This window comes from Dendrobates tinctorius, unplaced genomic scaffold (assembly GCF_039654945.1).
Source record: "Dendrobates tinctorius isolate UK_male_01 unplaced genomic scaffold, ASM3965494v1 ptg000063l, whole genome shotgun sequence".
Classification (NCBI taxonomy): Eukaryota; Metazoa; Chordata; class Amphibia; order Anura; family Dendrobatidae; genus Dendrobates; species Dendrobates tinctorius.
In genome coordinates this window covers 12,365,806-12,390,258 of record NW_027361731.1, presented here as the reverse complement: position 1 = coordinate 12,390,258, position 24,453 = coordinate 12,365,806, and the positions used below count along the sequence as shown (strand labels likewise).

The 24,453-nt window shown below is 43.3% G+C and overlaps 1 protein-coding gene across 5 annotated transcripts in view; it reads right to left on the bottom strand.

Moving 5' to 3' along the window:
• Positions 1–8,096: 8,096 nt before the first annotated feature.
• Positions 8,097–24,453, bottom strand: part of LOC141094211 (uncharacterized) — a 29,072-nt gene continuing 12,715 nt past the window's right edge. For all 5 annotated transcript variants that reach the window (XM_073580006.1, XM_073580007.1, XM_073580005.1 and 2 more), the window contains exons 2-7: positions 21,036–21,185; positions 20,727–20,906; positions 20,521–20,644; positions 20,340–20,437; positions 20,051–20,141; positions 8,097–10,154 (exon numbers count right to left, since the gene is read on the bottom strand). In XM_073580006.1, the coding sequence (XP_073436107.1) occupies positions 8,281–10,154; positions 20,051–20,141; positions 20,340–20,437; positions 20,521–20,644; positions 20,727–20,906; positions 21,036–21,113 (2,445 nt within the window). In that variant the 5' untranslated portion in view covers positions 21,114–21,185 and the 3' untranslated portion in view covers positions 8,097–8,280. The remainder of the gene's footprint in view (positions 10,155–20,050; positions 20,142–20,339; positions 20,438–20,520; positions 20,645–20,726; positions 20,907–21,035; positions 21,186–24,453) is intronic.

Below are 24,453 nucleotides of genomic sequence, written 5' to 3'. Positions count from 1 at the left end.
CCATAGTCCCATGCTCATATTCCCATCATACATATCCTCCATCCCAGTCCTGTGCCCATATACCCATCAGACAGCCTCCATCCCATAGTCCCGTGGCCATATACCCATCATACATATCCTCCATCCCATAGTCCCGTGTCCATATACCCATCATACATATCCTCCATCCCATAGTCCAGTGCCCATATACCCATCACATATCCTCCATCCCATAGTCCAGTGCCCATAAAGCCATCACGCATCCTACATCCCATAGTCCTGTGCCCATATACCCATCACACATCATCCATCCAGCTGGGTGGCACTGAGCAGGGAGTTGCTGGAGATGAACTGTTATGTAACCTGGCAGTGCTGCTCTGTGTGCAGCCGCTGATGATGCGATTTTCTGACGCCGGTAGCAATAGAGCCTGGCAGTAATTGAGGAGGGGGTGATTAATTTCATAGAATCATAGAATCGTAGATTTGGAAGGGACCTCCTGGGCCATCTATTCCAACCCCCTGCTCAAAGCAGAATTTGCTAAATCATCCCAGACAGATGTCTGTCCAGCCTGTTTGAAGACTTTTATTGAAGGAGAACTCACCACCTCTCGTGGCAGCCTGTTCCACTCATTGATCACTGTTATGATTGAATCACCGTAGGAGGCAAAAACAGAAATGCTAGCTAAGTCGAGAAAACCAGAGGTTGGCAGCTATCGGATTGCAGACCCCTGATCCTATCCACAACAACTAACAGTAGCCGTGGGGGGTTCCTACAATGCCCTAGACCCCTCGATCACAGCCGGAGAATTAAATAGGCCTAAAGAAAGAAAGGGGAAAGCTAAACTGCCCCAGAGCAGACCCCAAAGCAATAGGCAGCCCCCAACATATAATGACGGTGAAGCAAGATGAAAACACTAACACAGACAGAAAGATAGACTGAGCAAAGACGGGGCCCAAGCTAACTAGATAGGAAAGGACAGGAAGGCTGCTGTCTGCAATCCGTGAAAAACCCTATAAAAATAAGAGCCAACAGACTGACAGTGAAAAAGGCCCTGAAGACGCTAGGCTTCAAAAAAGCTATGTCAGTACTCAGGAATATTCTGAAGACAGAGCAAAAGGCAAAAGGAGATTCAGCTCACCCCAGCAGGGAATGGCAGAATCCAGAAAAGCAAAGAAAACAAAAACAAAAAACAAATGCTAACAGGCAAAGCAGAAAACTTAGCTTTAGAGGAGCAGGAATCAGACTGGTGTCCTAGAAGTCCACAGAGAAATCACCAGCAGGGCAGAAGGGCGTCGGCAGCCTTATATCCAGTCCGTGACTCCACTCAGCCAGTCATCCTCATTAGGCTCAGGTGCCTGATAATCAGGCTCATTACCTTCCTTTACCAGAATAGGGAGTTCACCAGACCTCAGTGACGAAGGGGAAAATGAACTCACAACAGATCACTCTGTCAAAAAGTTTTTTCTAATATCTAATCTGTGTCTCCTCCCATTCAGTTTCATCCCATTGCTTCTAGTCTTTCCTTGTGCAAATGAGAATAAAGATGATCCTTCTACAATGTGATAGCCCTTGAGATATTTGTAGACAGCTATTAAGTCTCCTCTCAGTCTTCTCTTTTGCAAGCTAAACATTCCCAAATCCTGCAACCTTTCCTCATAAGACAGGGTTTGCAGACTGGTCACCATTCTGATTGCTCTTTTGTGAACTTGCTCCAGTTTGTTGAGGTCTTTTTTAAAATCTGGCGCCTAAAACTGGACACAGTATACCAGATGAGGTCTGACCAAAGAGGAGTAGAGGGCAATAATGACTTCATGTGATCAAGACTGTATGCTTCTGTTAATACATCCTAGAATTGCATTTGCCTTTTTTGCTGCTGCATCACACTGTTGACTCATATTCAGTCTGTGATCTATTAGTATACCCAAGTCTTTTTCACATGAGCTGTTGCTTAGCCCTATTCCTCCCATTCTGTATATGCTTTTTTCATTTTTATTGCACAGATGTAGTACTTTGCATTTTTCCCTGTTAAAAACCATTCTGTTAGTTGCTGCCCACTTCTCCAGTTTATTTATATCTTTTTGAATCCTCTCTCTCTTCTCTATTAGCTATCCCTCCTAGCTTTGTGTCATCAACAAATTTAATCAGTTTACCCTCAATTCCTTCATCTAAATCGTTGATAAAGATGTTGAACAATACAGGGCCTAGGAAAGAGTCCTGTGGTACCCCACTTGAGACATTCTTCCAACTGGATTTGCAGCCATTTACGACCACTCTTTGGGTCCGATCACTAAGCCAGTTATGAATCCACCTAACAGTTGCCTTGTCCATTCCATACTTAGTCATTGCTGAAGTCAAGATATACTATATCTACAGCATTTCCCTGATCCACCCAATCAGTGATTCTGTCATGAAGGAAATTAAGTTAGTCTGACATGACTTACTAGTTACAAACCCATGCTGACTCTGTTTAATCACTTCATTCTTATCCAGGTACTGACATACATGTTGTTTAATAATTTGTTCAAAGATCTTTCCTGGTATAGAAGTCAGACTCACCGGCCTATAGTTGCCTGGGTCCACCTTCTTCCCCTTTTTGAAGATAGGAACAACATTTGCTCTTCTCCAGTCTTCTGGGACTTCTGTTCTCCAAGAATTTTCAAGGATTATGGAAAGGGGTTCAAAAATTTCTTCTGCTATCTCCTTCAGTACTCTGGGGTGTAATTCATATGGACCTGGAGACTTGATTTCATTTAGGTTAGCTAAGTGTTTCCTCACTATCTTTCTGTTTATAGATATCCTGGATTCTTCTATTCCCTTAATAGGACAGTGAAGAACAGTTGATGTTACATTTCTTGAGAGAAAACAGATACAAAATAGGAATTTAAAAGTTCGGCCTTCTCAACATCCTGTCTTACCAGTTCATCAATTTCATCCTGTAAGGATCCTATAGCATCTTTGACTTTTATTTTATTTTTGACATATCCCCAAAATTCTTTATTATTGTTTTTGACGTCTCTTGCAAGCCTCAATCCATTGCCAGCTTTAGTAATCTGATTTGTACCCTGCAAGTTCTGCAGACAGCATTATATTCTTCTTTAGATATGCCTCCCTCTTTCCATTTTAGTAACATTTTTCGTCCTTTTTAGCATGTGCTTAAGTTCTGTGTTCATCCATCCTGGTTTCCTTAAATGTTTCCTATTCTTCCCTCTTTTCGGAATTGTTAACAATTGTGCTTTGAGAATTTCATTTTTCAAGATTTCCCATCCTTCCTGTACATTTTTGTCTTTAAGGATATCCAGCCATTGAATCCCTTCAATTCTCTTTCTGAATCCCTTAAAATCTGCCTTTCTGAAATCTAACCTTGACGTCTGAGTCTTCATAGGTCTTTCTCCTCTAGTTATCCAAAATTCTAAAACAGCATGGTCGCTACCTCCTAGGGTCCCAGCCACTTTTACCTCCTCAACCATTTCCTCCCTGTTTATAAGGATTAGATCCAAGGTAGCAGTTCCCCTTGTTTTCTCCCCTACCTTTTGGAAGATGAAGTTGTCAGCAAGAGAGGATAAGAATTTCCTTGATCTGTTAGTTTTGCCTGAGAGAGATTCCCAAAAAATGTCTGGATAGTTGAAATCTCCCATGACAACTATGTCATTTTTTGGAGAGCTTGGCCATTTGATGCATAAAGAGTTCATCCATATATTCAGCTTGCACAGGCGGCCTGTAGTAAATGCCTACAATGGTATCCTTTCCATTGTTCTGTCCTTGTATTCTTACCCAGTTTCCACAGAACTCCCAGTCTCTGAAGCTTCAATCTCTGTGCAGATATACGCGTTTCTAACATACAATGCGACACCTCCTCCTCATTTATCAAGTCGGTTTCTTGCAAATAAGTTGTATCCTTCTAGTCTTGTATGCCAATCATGTGTATTGTCCCACCAAGTTTCAGTGATTCCAATGACATCATATTTCTTTTCCTGTGTTAGTAGTTCCAATTCTCCTTGTTTGTTTCCCATGCTTTGTGCATTAGTATAGAAACATTTTAGTTTGTGATTGGTTTCTCTTTCTCCAATATTTTTATTTAGATTCTTTTGTCTTTGTTCTTCCTTTCCACTTCTAATAGCAGAGTTCTCAATAGTATTTGTCAGGTGTATGGCTTTTTCTGTCCTTTTGCTCCCCTTCCCACATTATTCTAGTTTAAAGCTCTCCTGATGAGTGTAGCAAGGTGACTTCCAAATACGTTTTCCAGTCTTCGTAAGGTGCACCCCATCGCTAGCAAGTAGTCCATCGCATAGGTAATTCACTCCGTGATCCAGAAATCCAAATCCTTGCTGACGGCACCATCGACGTAGCCAGTTGTTCACCTGCAGAATCTTATTCCACCTCCTTGGTCCATGGCCATCCACTGGGAGGATGGAAGAGAAGACCACCTGCGCTCCCAGTTCTTTCACTTTCTTACCTAAGTCTTCAAAGTCACTGCAGATGGTTTCCAGGTCGTTTCTTGCGGTGTCATTTGTCCCCACATGTATTAGCAGGAATGGGTAGTCATCTGTAGGTCTGAAGAGTCCTGATATCCTGTCAGACACATCTTTAATTTTTGCACCTGGAAGACAGCACATTTCTCTTGTCCATATACCCATCACACATATCCTCCATCCCATAGTCCAGTGCCCATATACCCATCATACATATCTTCCATCCCATAGTCCCATGCCCATATACCCACATCCACCATCCCATAGTTTCATGCCCATATACCCATCATATATATTCTCCATCCCATAGTCCCATGTCCATATACCCATCATACATAACCTCATCCCATAGTCCCGTGCCCACACACCCATCACCATCCTCTATTCCATAGTGCAGTGCTCATATACCCATCATACATATCCTCCACCCCAAAGTCCAGTGCCCATATACCCATCACACATCCTCCATCCCATATTCCAGTGCCCATATACCCATCACACATCCTCCATCCCATAGGCCCATGTGCCCATATACCCATCATACATATCCTCCATTCCATAGTTCTGTGCCATATACCCATCATACATATCCTCCATCCCATAGTCCTGTGCCCATATACCCATCACACATCCTCCATCCCATCCCATAGTCCTGAGCTGGGTGGCGCTGAGCAGGGAGTTGCTGGAGATGTACTGTTATGTAACCTGGCAGTGCGGCTCTGTGTGCAGCCACTGATGATGCAATTTTCTATGCCGGTAGCAATAGAACCGGGCAGTAATAGAGGGGGTGATTCATTTCTGTCCATATACCCATCATACATATCCTCCATCCCATAGTCCATTGCCCGTATACCCATCATACATATCTTCTGTCCCATAGTCCCATGCCCATATACTCACATCCACCATCCCATAGTCCTGTGCCCATATACCCATCATACATATCCTTCATCCCATAGTCCCGTGTCCATATACCCATCATACATCCTCCATCCCATAGTCATGTGCCCATATACCCATTACACATCCTCCATCCCAGTCCCCAGCTAGGTGGCGCTGAGCAGGGAGGTCCTGGAGATGTGCTGTAATGTAACCTGGCAGTGTTGCTCTGTGTGCAGCCACTGTTGATGCGGTTTTCTACACCGGTAACAATAGAGCCTGGCAGTAATAGAGGAGGGGGTGATTCATTTCTGTAATGTGCGCTCTGCTCCTTTCTGGGCACAGACAATGGCTGGGAGCTTATGTTCTCAGGGATGCTAGATTTCTCCCAACCGGTCAGTGTAGGCTGAGGTGTTGTGGAGTGGGAAAACTGTTGCTCATAGCAACCAATCACAGCTCAGCTTTAATCTTTTAAACAGCTCTGGTGAAATGAAAGATACTTAGTGATTGGTTGCTATGGGCAACACAGGCAATGTAACCTCTTGTAGTCAAGATGTGCTTATGAAATAGATATATATTTTAGATATTATACGAGGCTTTGCATGTAGAGTGAGTGTGGCTATGTGGAATGGGCGTGGCTTGACACACTCATTTTTATATATATAAGATTAACCTGATCGCTTAACGGCGTAAAGAGAAAAAAAAGTCATAACGCCAGAATTACTTTTTTTGGTCACCGTAACATTGAATTAAAGTGGAACAACGGGCAATCAAAAGACTGTATCTGCACCAAAATGGTATTCAATAAAAACGTCAGCTTGGCGAGCAAAAAATAAACCCTCACCCAACCCGAGATCATGAAAAACGGAGAAGCGATGGGTATCGGAAAATGGTGCAATTCTTTTATACTTTATAAATGTTTGTTTTGGGTCGCTTATTTTCTGTTGGTATTTGGTTTATCCTATAAAATTTCCATATAATATTCTCACCTTAAATTTATTCTATAAAACTGCCATATAATATTCCATCCTTGATCGCACGCTGCGCTAATCACGTTTTTCTACAATTTGTCAATAATATATATAGGTTCTCCCCGTCTTGAGTTATTTTTGAAGGTCAACAAAATACAATTTTCCTGTAATTCATTTCTCACTCTAGGTATGATAGGGACTTTTCTCTGTGTGGGATTTTTGAAGTTTAACCCCTTGATGGCCAATACGCCTTTTAATGGCGGCAGTTAAGTGTACTTATTCCTCAGCGAAGCTTTTTAATGGCGCAGAGAAATAAGTGTATAGTACCCCCCCGCGTCGGAATTTCTCAGCGGGGTAGCTGAGACCACAGAGAACATGATTTGGGTCAGTTTTTACAGACTCCAGGGTTGCGATCGCCTTATTAACGGTATAACTAGGACCGCAAAAAATAAAAAAGTATGATTTTCCATTGAATTTCTCTATCCTCTGATGAGATTGTACATCAGAGGAGAAATTGGCTCCCCGATCCCCACCACGGTACCTCCCTATGTCCCTGGGTCCTCCTCCTTCCACCCACGGCCGCAAGCATCTTCTTCCGGTAAGAAAAGGGCGGGCACATGTGCAGTGCGCCCGCCGAGATCTGCCGGCCGGCAACAATAGGTAGATTTTTCCTATTGGTTTATTTTGGTCACTGTGATAGGGTCTATCACAGTGATCAAAATAAAAAATACTAATTATTTAGTATGAATATGGAAATTGTCTCTCGAAGCGAAGTGTTCCCTGAGTGGTATATGCTGTATTTTCACATACTATCTATTCCGGACACTGGAGTGACTTATAAACTTACGAAGTATATAGTTTGAAGTCTGGGCTCTGCCTGTATGTGACTGTTTCGGATAACATGATTTTAGTTTTTTTTGTCTAGTCTCACTTGAATATAGGTCAATATTAAAGGGGTTATCCGGGCTTTTCACATAATCTCAGTGCATATCTGGGCTGCAGAATTATGACAATAAGTAATTTACTTTATGTCACCAGTTTGCACGGTTTTCTAGATATTCTGAACAGAACGTCCAAGGGGGGGGGGGGGTGTTATGGCATTGAAATGAGAACTGGTAGTTTCCTCCTACTCTACTAAAGACATGCCCTCTACAGCAACAACCCCACTCTCCATAGCTACAGGCCCTCCCCGCCCACATGAACAAGCTCTCGTCACACAGTAACAAATCCTCCCCTTTTGTAATCATGGAGTGGCCCAGAATAAAGGACGATGTTCCCTCCTCACTAGTTTCACTTTCCATAGATCACTGTTCAGCATGTGTCTGGGGGAGGAGCAGCTGGGTGGTTTGCTCTCTGCACTGAGGCTGCTAAAGGGGGAGGATTTGTTACTGTGTGACGAGAGCTTCTTCATGTGGACGGGGAGGGCCTGTAGCTATGGAGGGTATGTTTTTAGTAGAGTAGGAGGAAACGACCAGTTCTCATTTCAATGCCATAACACCCCCCCCTTGGACGTTCTGTTCAGAATATCTAGAAAACCGTGCAAACTGGTGACAAAGTAAATTACTTATTGTCATAATTCTGCAGCCCAGATATGCACTGAGATTGTGAAAAGCCTGGACAACCCCTTTAAATAGTCTCCTGATGAGCCACTTTCGGTGAGGCCGATAAAACCTGTAGAAATGAGAGGCTTGGAGAGTGTGTATACGTCACCTCACCCTAAATAATGTAGGCTACGATTTTTTCTATTAGTCACCTTCTGACTAGCCTTCAGGGGTGAATTATGGGTATAGTTTTACATTTGGAATAAAAGTTTAAGTTTTATTCTTTTGTCAGCAAACATGAGGAATGACAAGAGACAACCCCTTTAAGACAATCCAATTTTGGTTAAAACAATTCCAACAATCTGAACAAAAAGGCTTCTCCCCATGTGACATCTCTGATGTTTATTAACAGTTGATTTCCAAGTAAAATCTTTCTCATATTAAGAAAATGAAAAAGGCTTCTCCTCTGTGTGACTGCTCTGATGTCTAACAAGAAGCGCTTTCCAGTTAAAACATTTCCCACATTCTGAACAGGAAAAAGGTTTCTCACCTGTGTGAGCTGCTCTCTGGTGGCTAACAAGAGCCGATTTCCAGTTAAAACTTTTCTCACATTCTGAACAGGAAAAAGGCTTCTCCCTTGTGTGGATTCTCTGGTGCTTAACACAATCTGATTTATTGTTAAAACATTTCCCACATTCTGAACAGGAAAAAGGCTTCTCCCTTGTGTGGATTCTCTGGTGCTTAACACAATCTGATTTATTGTTAAAACATTTCCCACATTCTGAACAGGAAAAAGGCTTCTCCCTTGTGTGGATTCTCTGGTGCTTAACACAATCTGATTTATTGTTAAAACATTTCCCACATTCTGAACATGAAAAAGGCTTCTCCCCTGTGTGGGTTCTCTGATGTCTGATAAGATGCGCATTCGAGTTAAAACATTTCCCACATTCTGAACAGGAAAAAAGTTTCTCCCCTGTGTGAGCTGCTCTCTGGTGGGTAACAAGAGCCGATTTCCAGTTAAAACTTCTCTCACATTCTGAACAGGAAAAAGGCTTCTCCCTTGTGTGGATTCTCTGGTGCTTAACACAATCTGATTTATTGTTAAAACATTTCCCACATTCTGAACAGGAAAAAGGCTTCTCCCTTGTGTGGATTCTCTGGTGCTTAACACAATCTGATTTATTGTTAAAACATTTCCCACATTCTGAACATGAAAAAGGCTTCTCCCCTGTGTGGGTTCTCTGATGTCTGATAAGATGCGCATTCGAGTTAAAACATTTCCCACATTCTGAACAGGAAAAAGGTTTCTCCCCTGTGTGAGCTGCTCTCTGGTGGGTAACAAGAGCCGATTTCCAGTTAAAACTTTTCTCACATTCTGAACAGGAAAAAGGCTTCTCCCTTGTGTGGATTCTCTGGTGCTTAACACAAGCTGATTTATTGTTAAAACATTTCCCACATTCTGAACAGGAAAAAGGCTTCTCCCCTGTGTGGGTTCTCTGGTGATTAACACAAGCTGATTTATCTATAAAATATTTCCCACATTCTGAACAGGAAAAAGGCTTATTTCCTGTGTGGATTCTCTGGTGCTTGACACAAGCTGATTTATTGTTAAAACATTTTCCACATTCTGAACATGAAAATGGCTTCTCCCCTGTGTGTGTTCTCAGATGTCTAACAAGATCTGCTTTCCGGATGAAACATTTCCCACATTCTGAACAGGAAAAAGGCTTCTCCCCTGTGTGGGTTCTCTGGTGTTTAACAAGTTGTGATTTCTCTGTAAAATATTTCCCACATTCTGAACAGGAAAAAGGCTTCTCACCTGTGTGGGTTCTCTTGTGGTTAACAAGATGGTTTTTCTCTGAAAAACATTTCCCACATTCTGAACAAGAAAAAGGTTTCTCCCCTGTGTGAGTTCTCTGGTGAGTAACAAGCTCTGATTTCTGTTTAAAACATTTCCCACATTCTGAACATAAAAAAGGCTTCTCCCCTGTGTGAATTCTCTGGTGAGTAACAAAATATGATTTCCGTGTAAAATATTTCCCACATTCTGAACATGAAAATGACTTATTTGCTTTAGGAGCAGTTTTTTTTTTAATGCCTCTTTTTTTACTTTGAATTTCCTTTGTAGTCGATAATGAATGAGAAGATGGGACCTGCTTCATAAGATCAGATAACAGATCTTTTCTGTGAATGGATGATGGTATATCTGGAGTAATAGCATTCACTTCAGTTGTATCTTGTAGGATCTCACGATCATCAGATTTAAAAAATGAAGATGTCAGGTGTCCCTCTGTTCTCCTGGTACAGTCATCCGCTAAGGTAAAAAAAACAATTATTTTTTAATAAAATATCCTTGAGTTTTAAATTTTTGAACATTTCTACTTAACAGGCCATAAAAATGGCAAGCGGTGTAAAACTAATTATTTACCAAGTCAATGACAGTTCATAGTCTAATAGAAAACCTTGTTATATGAACCAGTAGTGCGTGGTATTCAACTATTTGCTCATTCTACCTCCCAAATATCAAATAAAAAGAAACCAATCAATGTTATGTAGACGAAAATAACACCAATTCTCATCTCACAAAAAACAAGTCCCCACTCAGGTCCATCATCTGTCAATGGAAAAACAGAGCTTCCCACACTATTAGTGGCTCAAAAAGCAACAAGGTTTTCGTAAACCAATCCAGCAAAATCCACTCTCACTTCTGAGTCTTGCAGTGTGCTCAAACATTAAGGATCCCTGTATTTAGCAATACTATAATGAGAAGAACCCACTTAATTTACAGTGTGTGTCTCCTGGAGCACAATCTGGACACTATGTGTTGGGTAATAAAATGGAAAATGTGTAATTTTCACTCTCCAACATGCACTGCGTGTTAATTTCTGGAAAGTGGCTGTGGAGTCAAAATATTGCTTCCTGCTATAGATTATAAGCCTCAGTGAATTAATTTATAAAATGGAATCACTTTATGGGGGATTTTGACTGTTCTGGTTTTCTGTCATTTGGTTATATTAGGGCTCCTGCATACGGTGTGTCCAAAGTCATCTGGGATCTGTTCCTGGTGTCCAGATGGAGTAATCTGCTCCCTACTTCAGCCGATTGAAAGTACCACACCCTCCTAAAGCTCAAAGCATATGGCCGGAATCTGCCAGATACAGCGTTGTTCTCCTCTGGTTCAGTCCTCTGTGCTCAGCTCGCGGCTTGTGTATTTGTTTCCTGTTGTGAGCGTGGCCCGTTTACTGACTACTCTTGTGTCTTATGATTTTGTCCTTCTGGTTCTGACCTAGCTACCTTACTATTCTTCTTGCCATCTAACACCACAGAATAGCAGGTAACACCATGCTCCAAGCCTAGAGGTCCCTATGCAAGTCCAGATCCATGTAAGGGTGATGAGCAAGGCAATCCTTGGGATATGGAAAGCAGAGAAGATAGTACCAAGCATGTTCATGGTGGACATCTTTTGAGCTGCCAGGTGACCACGCACAGTGCTCCCAATACATTGTGTCAACAAACTATTCCAGCTAGATCTGCATTCATATAGCTAAATGGTGCTCCTTCCCTTCTGAACAATGCCATGTGCCCAGACAGTAGTGTACAATCGTATGTAGGGTATCGTGCGAAGTTGGAAAATAATTTGTAAGATCCATTTGTTTTCTATTATCCTTTGTGAATAATTTCAAAATGCGACACACGTCAGATTTTAAAAATGGGGCCCGATTAGGAACACAAAACTGGCTGCAGGAAGAGGATAAATCAGAGTATTTTGGACACTAACTACTGTAGTTGAAAACTGTGACAACAGACAATAACATCTACTGAAATGATCAAACTCAACAGTCTTCATCAGTAATAAATGAGTAACTAGTTGTCAGAAAACATGAATAAGTCCTGAAAGTCTAGGTAGACTTCCAGAGTTCGTGCTGCCCCTCTCCCATTACATTTGCGTTGTCCAGGCACATAGCTGCAGTTCTCTCTGCATGCGTCTAATTCTACCCCACTCTTTCCCTCTCCCTCGGGAATGTGGTTTGTGATCAGCTAATTCAGCCTTTGTTTAAAAGCACATGGATCTTTATCTTGTCTCTTTCGTAACATCTTTTAGATTTTAGTAAACACTGCCTATCTTTTCTGAAGTAAATGTATAAAATGTACCAGTTTTGTGTTTCCTTGCTCTATGAATGAACCGCCACGTACTCTGCACTAAAAACTACGCTACCTTGGGGGCTTGCTCCTGACCAAATATTGGTTTTAATATAGAACGAGGAGCTGGTGGCAGCAAAGTGTTCTGGGGTTTTGGGAGACCCTGGCAGTGACGGGACGCAGGTTTTTATGTGTATTTCCTGCTTGAGACAGGGGATATATATATTGTTCTCACTGCAGAGTGCCCATTAGCCAGTACACGGCATGGCAGCCGCTCTGACTACTTATCCAAGGTTTAGTTCCCTGACTGACCTGAGGGTAATGGAGGTGCCAGAGAGCTGCAAGTTCCTAATCGGAACTGGAAGGTGGGATATAATAAATCCCTGACCACTGGGGGAAATCGCACACCCCGTAATCCTGACACTAGTGGTGAAACCTCTCTGATGTAATTAGCGTATGGGTCTCGGTGACATTACCATCTATACTATCGTAAGCTCCAATATTTTCTGTCAGATGAGTTTCAAGAAGAAATATGAGACATTTAATTGAGAACTGTGTATAATAGTGAAGAGCTGAGATGTCTTAAAGTGAACCTTTCAGCAGGATTGTGCTGTCACGATACTAGTGGATACAACTGGACACCAGTGGCTAGGTCAAAGAGACTACAGACACAGTGGGTTGCGCAAGCAATATTGTATTAATGATCTGAATGCAATATAGCATATAAGTCCAGATAAATGTTCAGTCAATATGATAGCAGAGCTGATACTCTGCGACACAGCATGCAAAGTCACTGAGCAATGCGGGCACAAGACACAGACTCTTGCAGAGTGGAGGAACACACTAGCTGGCTGGAGTTCTTACTTCACCGCAGGTGTAGTCAGGCAGAGGTTCCTGAAGTCAAGTGTTCAGCAATCACTCGGTCAGCAGGCAGGGATCCAGACGTGCAGGTTGGCAGAGGACTCCGCCGTTAAGAGAGGACCAACAGGGATAGTAAGTCCAGGCTTGGGACTGCAGAGGCACAAAGTCCAATACATAATACACAAGCAATGAATCAGAGCAGGTGCTGGCTTTATATACAGCTTTGGCAGGAAGCAAGATGGCCGACGTGGAAACATCAAGATCCATGTTAACTAAGGGCAAGTCTAAGGGCAAGAGAAACAGATTCCAGGACTAGATACTGACATTACTCCCACCTCAAGAACGGCCTCCGGACGACCATAAACCAGGCTTGCCAGGGTACCTTTGATGGAACTGCTCAATCAGTCGGGAGGCGTTAATATTATCCACGGGTTCCCAGGAATTCTCCTCTGAGGAATAGCCTTGCCATTTAATCAAATACTGCAGTCGATTTCTGTAGATTCTTGAATCCAGAATCCTCTCAACGATGAACTGCTCTTGACCATCCACAAGAACGGGATCGGGAGGAGGAGATGAACGTCCTGGAAAAGGATTTGGTACTACAGTCTTTAGTAGGGAAGTATGAAAGACAGGATGTATCTTCAGTGTTCTTGGGAGTTTTAAGCGACATGCAACAGCACCTACCAGACCACTGATCCTATAAGGACCAATGTACTTCTGTCCCAACTTAGGGGAAGGGATCTTCATCTTTAAATTCTTCGTAGATAACCAGACTAAATCTCCTACCTTAAATGTTGGTGTTGGTTTGCGAAATCTGTCAGCTGCATTCTTGTACCTCTCTTGTGCGGAACCCAAAGTCTCTTTCAAAAGTTCAAGGTTCTGTTGAAGTGAAGAGATCCTGTCGGCAACTGCTGGTAAAGATGTATCTACCGGTAATCTGGGAAGAATGCTAGGGTGATATCCCAGGTTAGCGTAGAATGGAGACTGTTTGGTGGAGGCACTCTGGGAGTTGTTATAAGAGAATTCGGCCAAGGGGAGTAGCCTTACCCAATCATCTTGCAAATGGCAAACATAGCAGCGAAGGTATTGCTCTAGTGTTTGGTTGGTACGTTCTGTCTGCCCGTTGGACTGTGGGTGGAAAGCAGAAGATAAGTTAACTTCTATGCCTAATGCTGAACAAAAGCTTCGCCAAAACTTTGAAGTAAATTGAACTCCACGGTCAGAAACAACTTCATCCGGAACCCCGTGCAGGCGAAAGATGTTCTGGATAATCAGGTCAGCAGTGCCCTTCGCAGAGGGTAAACCGGAACAAGGGATGAAATGGGCCGCCTTGGTCAGGCGATCGACCACCACCAAAATCGTACTCTTTCCCTCAGAAAGAGGCAGTTCTACAATAAAGTCCATAGAAATGGATCCCCACGGGCGAGACGGCACCGGCAAAGGCTGTAACAGACCAGTAGGGGAGGCACGTGGAACCTTGAATTTGGCACATACCTCACAAGATGAAACGTACTTCTGGACATCCTTCCGAAAACCTGGCCACCAGAAGAAGCGAGATAAGAATTCTTGAGTCTTCTGAATTCCTCTGTGCCCTGCAACCTTGGAATCATGAACCAATCTCAACACTCTTAACCTCACGGCTTCAGGAATGTAGAGGCGCCGTTCCCGGGTCCAAACTCCATTCCTAAAAAGAAGGCTTACCTCATCAGATGGCTGAGACAGGAAAAGATCAGAGTTGTAAGCTTCTTTGATGACCTGCAGCAAATCTTGATTCTGAATGACTCCTACAAAATTGCAATCAGAAAGTATGGTCTTAGGTGGAGCATCTGGAACAGCGTCAGTGGAGAACATCCGGGATAGAGCATCTGCTTTTTCCATTGCGAGAACCTGGTCTATAAGAGATTGTAAAATTGAATTGATTAAGGAAAAGACTCCAGCGGGCCTGCCGTGGGGTCAGGCATCTTGCTGACCTGATGAACTCAAGGTTGCGGTGATCCGTGAGGACCACGATCGGCTGTGAGGCTCCTTGCAGAAGATGTCTCCACTCCTTGAAGGCGGCGATGATAGCCAGTAATTCTTTATTTCCTACAGCGTAGTTCTTTTCGGCAGGAGACAGTCGCTTGGAAAGAAAAGCACAAGGATGAAGTAAATTCATCTCACCTGTTCTTTGGGACAGTATAGCCCCGGTGGCACAGTTTGAGGCATCCACTTCAATAATGAAGGCGAGTTCCGGGTCAGGGTGGATCAGTACTGGTGCTGACGTGAACTTGGTCTTGAGCCGAGAGAATGCTTCTTGGGCTTGAAGGGACCAAATAAATGCTGTCTTCTTCTGTGTCAACCGGGTGATGGGCGAGACGATGTCAGAGAAGTTCTTGATGAAACGTCTGTAGAAGTTAGCAAACCCGATGAAACGTTGGACCTCCTTGACGTTCTTGGGGATTGGCCACTCCTGAATTGCCTTGATCTTGCTGTTATCCATACTCAGACCCTGTGGAGAAATTACATAACCTAAGAATTGAATCTCCGACTTGTGAAATTCGCATTTCCCCAGCTTGATGTACAGCTGGTGTTCCCTCAACCGCTGCAAGACAGTCTTGACATGTTGCTGATGTTCCTCCATGGAGCTAGCAAAAAAATCAGAATGTCATCCAAATAGATTACGACAAAAATATCAAGAATGTCTCTGAAAATATCATTTACGAGATGTTGGAACGTTGCTGGGGCATTGCAAAGTCCAAATGGCATGACCAAATACTCAAAGTGTCCATATCGAGACCTAAATGCTGTTTTCCATTCATCTCCAGGTCTTATACGGACTAGATTGTATGCCCCGCGTAGGTCCAATTTTGAAAAGACCTTGGCCTGACGAACTCTCTCGAGAAGCTCCGGAATTAATGGCAGGGGGTAGCGGTTCTTGATGGTTACCTTGTTAATTTCCTGGTAATCAACACAGGGTCTGAGGGATCCATCCTTCTTTTTAACGAAAAAGATGGGTGCACCGGCTGGAGAGGATGAGGGGCGTATAAACCCCTTAGACAGGTTCTCGTCGATATATTCTTTGAGAGTCTTGAGCTCAGGACCGGACAATGGATAAATATTACCAAAAGGAATGGTAGCAGCAGGCAGAAGCTCGATTGGGCAGTCATAAGAGCGGTGTGGTGGTAATTTATCTGCATTCTTTTTATCACACACGTCCGAAAATTCTTTATAAACTGCCGGTAACTCTAGGTCCGATGATGGGTTGGCCGGAGATGGATCAGTCGATTTCTCAGAAGTTACCTCTTTAGCTGGGAAGCGCAATCTCTTAGTCTCCCAGTCAATGATGGGATTTTCAGCCTGCAACCAGGGTAAACCCAAGATAATAGGGAAATGTGGAGAGGAAATCAGAAGGAAGGGCAATTTCTCCTGGTGATCATCTCCCATGAGGACCTTCAGTGGTTCAGTCTGCTGGTCTACGGGCCCCGAGGTCAAAGGGAACCCATCCACAGTCTCCATCAGAATTGAAGACACTCTTCTCTGTGATCGGATTCCATATTCCCTAGCAAAAGAAGTGTCCATGAAGTTACCGCTAGCCCCAGAGTCTATCATGGCGGAACTGTTCACCCAACGGGAGTCAATCCAGATCTTGATAGGAAGGTAACAATGTGAATCTTTTTTCTTATTGCAAGGGTATGAAACTGCAGAAGATAGAATAACAGCATTAATGGGTAGTATAGTTTCGGATGTAACAGAGTTCATATCTGAAAAGTCATAATCAGGAGCGGTTGCTGCAATTTCGGGTGGCCCTGATTCGGAAGTCATGGAGTATGATTCAGAGAAGTCGCGTTCTATCACGGCTGCGGTTGTTCTGCGAGAACGATTGGGTCAGTTGATAATAAAATGTCCTGACTTCCCACAGTAAAAACATAAATTCTCCTTGAAGCGAAATTCCTTCCGTTCGTCACTTACTCGACTTCGTAGGGGATTTACCTGCATCGGCTCAGGTGTGGACTCCTGAGGACTTGGGTCCGGAATCTCCTTAGGAAGGAAAGGAAGAAGCGATTTATTGCTGCGGTTCATCTCAGACCACCTTTCTAGTTTTCGTTCGGAGATGCGAGCGTCTAGGCGAATACAGTGATTGATGAAATCACCTAGAGCAGTGGGAGCCTCTGCACGTGCGAGCTCGTCCTTGATGGAACTGGACAACCCCTTCTTAAATATAGAGTACTTCGCTGCACTATTCCAGGTGGTGTCCTGAGCCCACCTTCTAAAATCCATAGCATACTCAGTCACTGGGCGTTTACCTTGACGCAAATTCAGCAGGGCCGTCTCAGCTGTAAGGCCACGGTTCGGATCGTCAAACATCTGCCCCATGGCGGCGATAAACATATTGAAGTCATTCAGACATGCATCCTGTGATTCTATCAGAGGGTTTGCCCAGGCAAGGGCCTTATTAGTCAGCAACATGATGATAGTCAATACTTTGGATCGGTCTGTAGCAAACTGTGTGACATGTGCAGCAAAGTATAAACGACACTGGTTCAGAAAACCACGGTACTTGTCTCGGTCGCCACCAAACCTAAATGGCGGTAGTTTGGGGATGGTAGGAACAGAAGCCTGAGATTGTGCCTCCAGAGCCGCAACTCGGCCACGCAATTCCTGAAGGGTCTGACTGAGTACTTGTATATCATATTTAGTCTGCCCCTCTAGGCCTTCTATTCTGCTCTTCCATGTCTGCACTTCAGCGTGTACAGTGGCAGTGATATTATTTAGCTTCTTAACACGCACTTCTAAAGTCTCTGACCCAGCGGCATCCATTTTTAAGGCTTGTGTATCCTGTCACGATACTAGTGGATACAACTGGACACCAGTGGCTAGGTCAAAGAGACTACAGACACAGTGGGTTGCGCAAGCAATATTGTATTAATGATCTGAATGCAATATAGCATATAAGTCCAGATAAATGTTCAGTCAATATGATAGCAGAGCTGATACTCTGCGACACAGCATGCAAAGTCACTGAGCAATGCGGGCACAAGACACAGACTCTTGCAGAGCGGAGGAACACACTAGCTGGCTGGAGTTCTTACTTCACCGCAGGTGTAGTCAGGCAGAGGTTCCTGAAGTCAAGTGTTCAGCAATCACTCGGTCAGCAGGCAGGGATCCAGACGTGCAGGTTGGCAGAGGACTCCGCCGTTAAGAGAGGACCAACAGGGATAGTAAGTCCAGGCTTGGGACTGCAGAGGCACAAAGTCCAATACATAATACACAAACAATGAATCAGAGCAGGTGCTGGCTTTATATACAGCTTTGGCAGGAAGCAAGATGGCCGACGTGGAAACATCAAGATCCATGTTAACTAAGGGCAAGTCTAAGGGCAAGAGAAACAGATTCCAGGACTAGATACTGACATGTGCACAGTAACCTACACACACTGTCAGGTCAGCGCCGTTATACTGATTACAATGATACCTGGTGATGAAATCTGTGTTGTGGTTGTTGTTTAATCTGTATTTGTAGTTTTCAATTAATGATATTCTCGTGCATTGGGGTGGGCCTGTGGGCGGGGCTTTATGTGGTGCTCTGATTACATATGCATCTGTATTGGCTTATGACAGGCCACTGATCCCTCACTGACCTGCCTCCCACTTTTACATATTGCATATAATAGTGTTGATATTATCGTTTAGAAAAAAAAATACATGCAGCAAAAAGTCACTGGCGGTGGCAGCGCCTGCACAGTAGCATCTATAAGAGATAGATGCTACTGGACCGACGCCGCTGGTGTCATTTTGCTGGATGTAAAAAAATGTTTTCTAAGCCTCTCAATAGCCACAATATTATAGTTATTATCAAGAACAATATCAACACTATTATATGAATGTAAAAATGGGGGGCAGGTCAGTGAGGGATCAGGGACCTGTCATAAGCCAATACAGATGCATATGTAATCAGAGCACCACATAAAGCCCCGCCCACAGGCCCGCCCCAAAGAATGAGAATCTCATTAACTGAAAACTACAAATACAGATTAAACAACCACAAGACGGATTTCATCACCAGGTATCATTGTAATCAGTATAACGGCGCCGACCTGACAGTGTCTGTAGGTTACTGTGCACAATCCTGCTGACAAGTTTATTAAAAATTTAGAACTTAGGCATTTGGAAGAGGCGATGGAGAGCTTTTTTTTTTAAGTTACAGACTCAAATAAGTGATGCAGGACAATCCCACCACAATCAAACTATCATATAGAATGAACAGGTTAAAAAAAAAAAAAAGAAGAATAAAAAAATAGGTTACGTCCCCTACAACAACGTATGTACGAGGGGAGAACTCCAACACTAAACCAGAGTTGCACTCATTTATGGTGGACCATTAGAGCTACTATGAATCCTGACCAGAAGATTAGAGAAAATAATATTGCTCCCCATTTCAGGAGATATTGTGCAGTAATCTGAATTCCTTAGAATCAAAAACATAATGCAATTTAATCCATGAAACCAGGGCTTGAGCCATGCCAACACATCTCCTACAGGCATGAATAAATGTATATTACAGCCATCATCCACGCACAGCTTAAAGATATATCATGGCACAGGGGTAATGGTTTACCTGTAGTTTATCACAATCCTCCTTGAAATTAGTTTTAATACAAATTCAAAAGTCAGGATAAAAGGAAACTCTGTTGTTATTGTACAGAAATTCATACTTTGCCCTCATTGCACATTTAATGTTGTTGATCATAAAAGCAAAGTTTGGCCAGAAAGACTGGACCTGGTCTTGTAGGGACCATATGAGCACATTCAGCAGCACAGAAGGGAGAGAAGATTTATCCAATAAGATAGCAGGGTTCTAGGAAGCCAACAGCATCATTACCCTCTGCTTTCTCTTCCAGACCCATCAGAACACTTTCTTCAAGTGATTTTGTAACTTGTCAGCACATTCTACACTGTCATTTGGGTTTGTAGTTTACAGATCTGGGCAGGTAACGGTCAGCATCTTCTATTCCCAGGGGGTAGGTGGATCTTCCACGTGGTAAGTTCTATAGAAAATGGCTTTTAATTCCCAAAGTCATTTGAACAGTTTTGGGTGGAGAATGTTGTGGTCTAGAGGCAAAATGGTGATCACACGATTGTGATATGGCCGGACTACATCACTGATAAAGCAGCTACAGCCGGTGACTGGGAAGAATCTGTGACTTCTCTGCATTTAGTGATTACTACTCACCTGGGTAGTCATATGTGGGAATCTCCTCTTTACACTGCTCATCACCCCTCACATATGTCTCTGTAGTATTAATATGGGTCAGATCTTCACCCTGAAACAAATATTGTAAAAGTCACAGACAGATTGAGAAGTCCCATCTATGATCAGCTCTAATCCTGCCATCTCCACCGCTCTCATTACACAAGTATAAAACATATAATACTGGTGGATAAAACAAGACTGAGCACAAGACCTTCACAGCCGTCTACACATCATAGGGGAGATCTCATGACACCTTCTCTCCATCTACCTGATGATCCTGAGGAACATTGGGATCTTCTTGGTTACAGTCCTGTGGAAGAAGAGGACGGGGACATCTCTCTGGTGTTGTCCTCTTACTGGATAGATCTGGAGGAAACACATACAGGGACTGAATTCATTCTCTAAATACAGATAATTATAGGCCATGTGTATTTAGTCCTGTCTATTACCTGGTGATGTGAGGGGCTGGGGAACCTCCATCATGACGTCCTTGTACATATCTTTGTGTCCTTCTAAATACTCCCACTCCTCCATGGAGAAATAGACAGTGACATCCTGACACCTTATAGGAACCTGACACATACAATGATACCGTCATCCCCTGATCCCTTCATAGTGTTACTGTATAACGTCCCTGCATTCCCAGCAGTGTCACCTCTCCAGTCAGCAGCTCAATCATCTTGTAGGTGAGTTCCAGGATCTTCTGGTCATTGATGTCCTCATGTATCAGGGGGTGAGGTGGAGGCCCCGTGACTGGGCTCAGGGGTCTTCCCCATCCCGCAGATACAGGGTCCTGACAGCGCTCACTAGAGGTCTTCTTCACTACTGTGTAATCCTGGTTATGGAGAGACACATTAATAAATCTCACTACAGACATTTCCAGAGTCCTCACCTCTCTAGTTCTGTCCATCTGTTATTCCCATAGATAAGAATGATGTAATGTGACGTCATCAGAATCTCTCACCTCTCCAGTAAGCCGGAAGAGGATCTCTAGGGTGAGGAGTAATATCCTGTCCGCCATCTTGTCTGTGTCCATATCCATCTTTGATGGGTAAATCAGGAAAATTCTCTTATGTAGAAGATCTTCACTAAGAGGACCCGATATTGTAGAGACCTGAATGAGAAGATGAGCCGATGTAACATCATAAAAATCCTGTGTAATAATACAATTACTAGAGATAGTAAGGGAAACATATGAGGAGATTTATTATTTTACAGTGTTTAGATTTCTTCTTTACATCTGCTAATAAAACCTATATTTAGGCCACAGACAACAAGCAGTTTCTTCCTCGGAGTCGGCAGCTGAATACGTTCCTCATAGACTCATCTTCCATAACGCTAATTCTCGTCTCATTTACCGACACTGGAATCGGCATTAGCAATACTGCAGGAGATATTCATTACACGTGACAGGAGAAATAACTACTTCATGATGAGGACGACATCTTCATCTTCTACTACGGCTCTAGAAACATATTTGGCCAGAGTCCGTCACTGACTCCATCCTCACCGGCCATCTATATGAAGGTTTCCCGTCTTCCCCGCACTGTAATCTTCTATCACAGACAGAAATTATTTGATCCCAAAGTCTCCATGTACAGTGATTTATGGGGTTTAAACTGTGTTCCAAATTATTATGAAATAAGAGTTTAGGAGTGATAAGGTTAGAATTTTTTTGTTTGTCATTTACACTCATTGATGGTGATGTGTGTCAGGGCTCTTTATATCACTGAAAGCAATTGCAGATACCTGTGCACATTAGTTTGGCAGGTGTGTCCAAATAAAGGCAAGACTACTTAAGAAGGCTGTTCCACATTATTAAGCAGCCTACATTTTTTGCCAAAATGGGAAAGAAAAAGGATGTGTCGGCTGCTGAGAAGCAACAAATTGTGGAGTATTTAGGTCAAGGCATGACTACAATCAACATTGCCAAGACACTTCATCGTGAGCATCGCACAATCAAGAAGTATGTAGCTGATTCCCAGCACACACGTGTGCGTGCTGATAAGGAAAAATTGAGGACTCTTTCCAACAGGCAATTGCGTCAGGTTAAAAGAGCAGCTGCAAAAATGCCTTGTCATAGCAGCAGACAAGTTTTTGAAGCTGCTGGTGCCTCCAACGTCCCCCGAACAACAAGATGCAGGGTCCTTCAGAGGTTTGCAGCTGTGCGTAAGCCATTCTGTCGACCACCTCTATCCACTGCACAAAAGCAGAAACGGCTACAGTGGGCCAAACGATACATTAAGACTGACTTCCAAACTGTTTTGCTCACCGATGAGTGGCGTGCAACGCTCGATGGTCCAGATGGATGGAGTGGAGGATGCCTGGTTGATGGACACCCCATGAAAACAAGGCTAAGGCGCCAACAAGGAGGTGGAGTAATGTTTTGGGCTGGAATCATGGGGAGAGAGATTGTCGGCCCCTTTAGGATCCCTGAAAGGTTAAAGATGAACTCCATAATCTATGTGGAGTTTCTAAAACAGCACTTCCTGCCATGGTTCAAGAGGAAGAACCGTGCTTTTCGCAGCAAGATCATTTTCATGCATGATAATGCGCCGTCTCATGCTGCAAATAACACATCTGCATCTCTGGCTGCTATGGGCATAAAAGAGGACAAACTTATGGTGTGGCCACCATCTTCCCCTGACCTCAACCCCATTGAGAACCTCTGGAGCATCATCAAAAGGAGTGTCTATGATGGCGGGAGGCAGTTCACATCTAAGCAACAGCTCTGGGAGGGTATTCTGTCCACATGCAAAACAATTGAAGCACAAACCATCCAAAAACTGACAAATTCAATGGACGAGAGAGTTCAGAAGCTTCTTTCGGGGTCCTATGTGCAAGTGTAACATCACCGAGAAGAAAGTTTTGACTTGAAAACTGTTTGATTTCATTTTGTAATAAGCAGATAATGCTTATAATTTCACAATTCACCATTATTTGTTCAAAATAAAAATAAAAAGGTTGAAAACTCTGCTGTGCATAATAATTTGGAACATGCATTTTGAGCGTTTATTATTTTTAAAAATATACTGTTTTCATAGGCAGTTTGTTCAAAAACATTGCAATTATACTAGAATAGTAGATGACTGGAAAATAACAATGACTGCAATTCATATAGGTAATTTAGAGAAAATATGAGGAAATATTTTTTGCATAAGAATTTGGAACACAGTGTATTTCTGGCCTCAGGATTTCCTACATTACAAACAAAAATCAGAAAAAAACATACTAAAATGTTTCTAAAGAAAATTTGGCCTCAACAATTCTTGTAAAAAGAAAAAAACATAAAAAAAGCAGAAGAAACATTTTATTTCTTAACACAAAAAATTGTTTCAAAAAATTAACCCTTTTGTGCACCAAAACATAGATGTACACCGCAGGGACGGCACAGGTTCAGATGCAACAAAAAACCCTGGCAGTTTAACCACTTGCTGCAGCCAAAAGCAAACATGGCATCTCAGAAGGTCTGACAGAGTCCGGCTGAATCCCCTCCGCCCCAAAGTACTCGATAGTATGGGGGCGGTCTAGTTACTACCATACTTACATGCCTAATAATGGTGTCTGGGCTGCAATGTATGAAGGTCTATTAGGCCGGGCCAGAGGCAGCGTCCAATAAGTTACCTTTCATCGCCCCCATACACATTAGACTAAAGTTACATGAAAGCACTGATTTCGGGGGGTTGGGGCGACTATATAATGTATTTGGGGGTCTCCCGACAGATGATGTCAGGGCAGAGAAGGATCTGGCATCCTGAATTTCAGAGGATAATCCGTTTGTTCTTCCTGTAGATAATCCTCTGCTAGAGGAGTCTGGAGGCGACTCTCTCATACAGACCACAGGAAAGCTGGAATATTTGTGTGTATGGGGGAGTCGGGAGAGATAGCCGTCTGCCAAATGACCGTTCAGCCTACACTTATCTCATGTGTATGGGGCCGTTACGGCACTACAGTAGTACAGTGCATCACCGGAGCCATCAGAGGCTTGTATGTTGTATGATCGCACTGATCAGAGAGGTTTAGCTCCTTTCTGACTTCTGATGTACTATTCCATCCATGTGACCTGGGCCTTATTGACCAGGTACAGAATATTACATCATCTCGATCGGCCGCGCACACAGGGGGTGAGGGGGCGATCGCCGCCTGGTGTCAGCTGATTTTCACAGCTGACACCCGGCACTAGGTGCCAGACGGCTTCCGGCACTTTAACCCCCGAAATGCTGCGATCGAACACTATTGCATCATTCCGGAAGTTGGCACAGGGCTTGACAACCCCTCTGCCTTTGGATCTGATACCTGCGGCATGACGCGGGGTCCCAATCTTTGCCATGGTGACCCAATGTCGTAATGACAACATATGGTTCAGCAGAGCGAGGAAACTT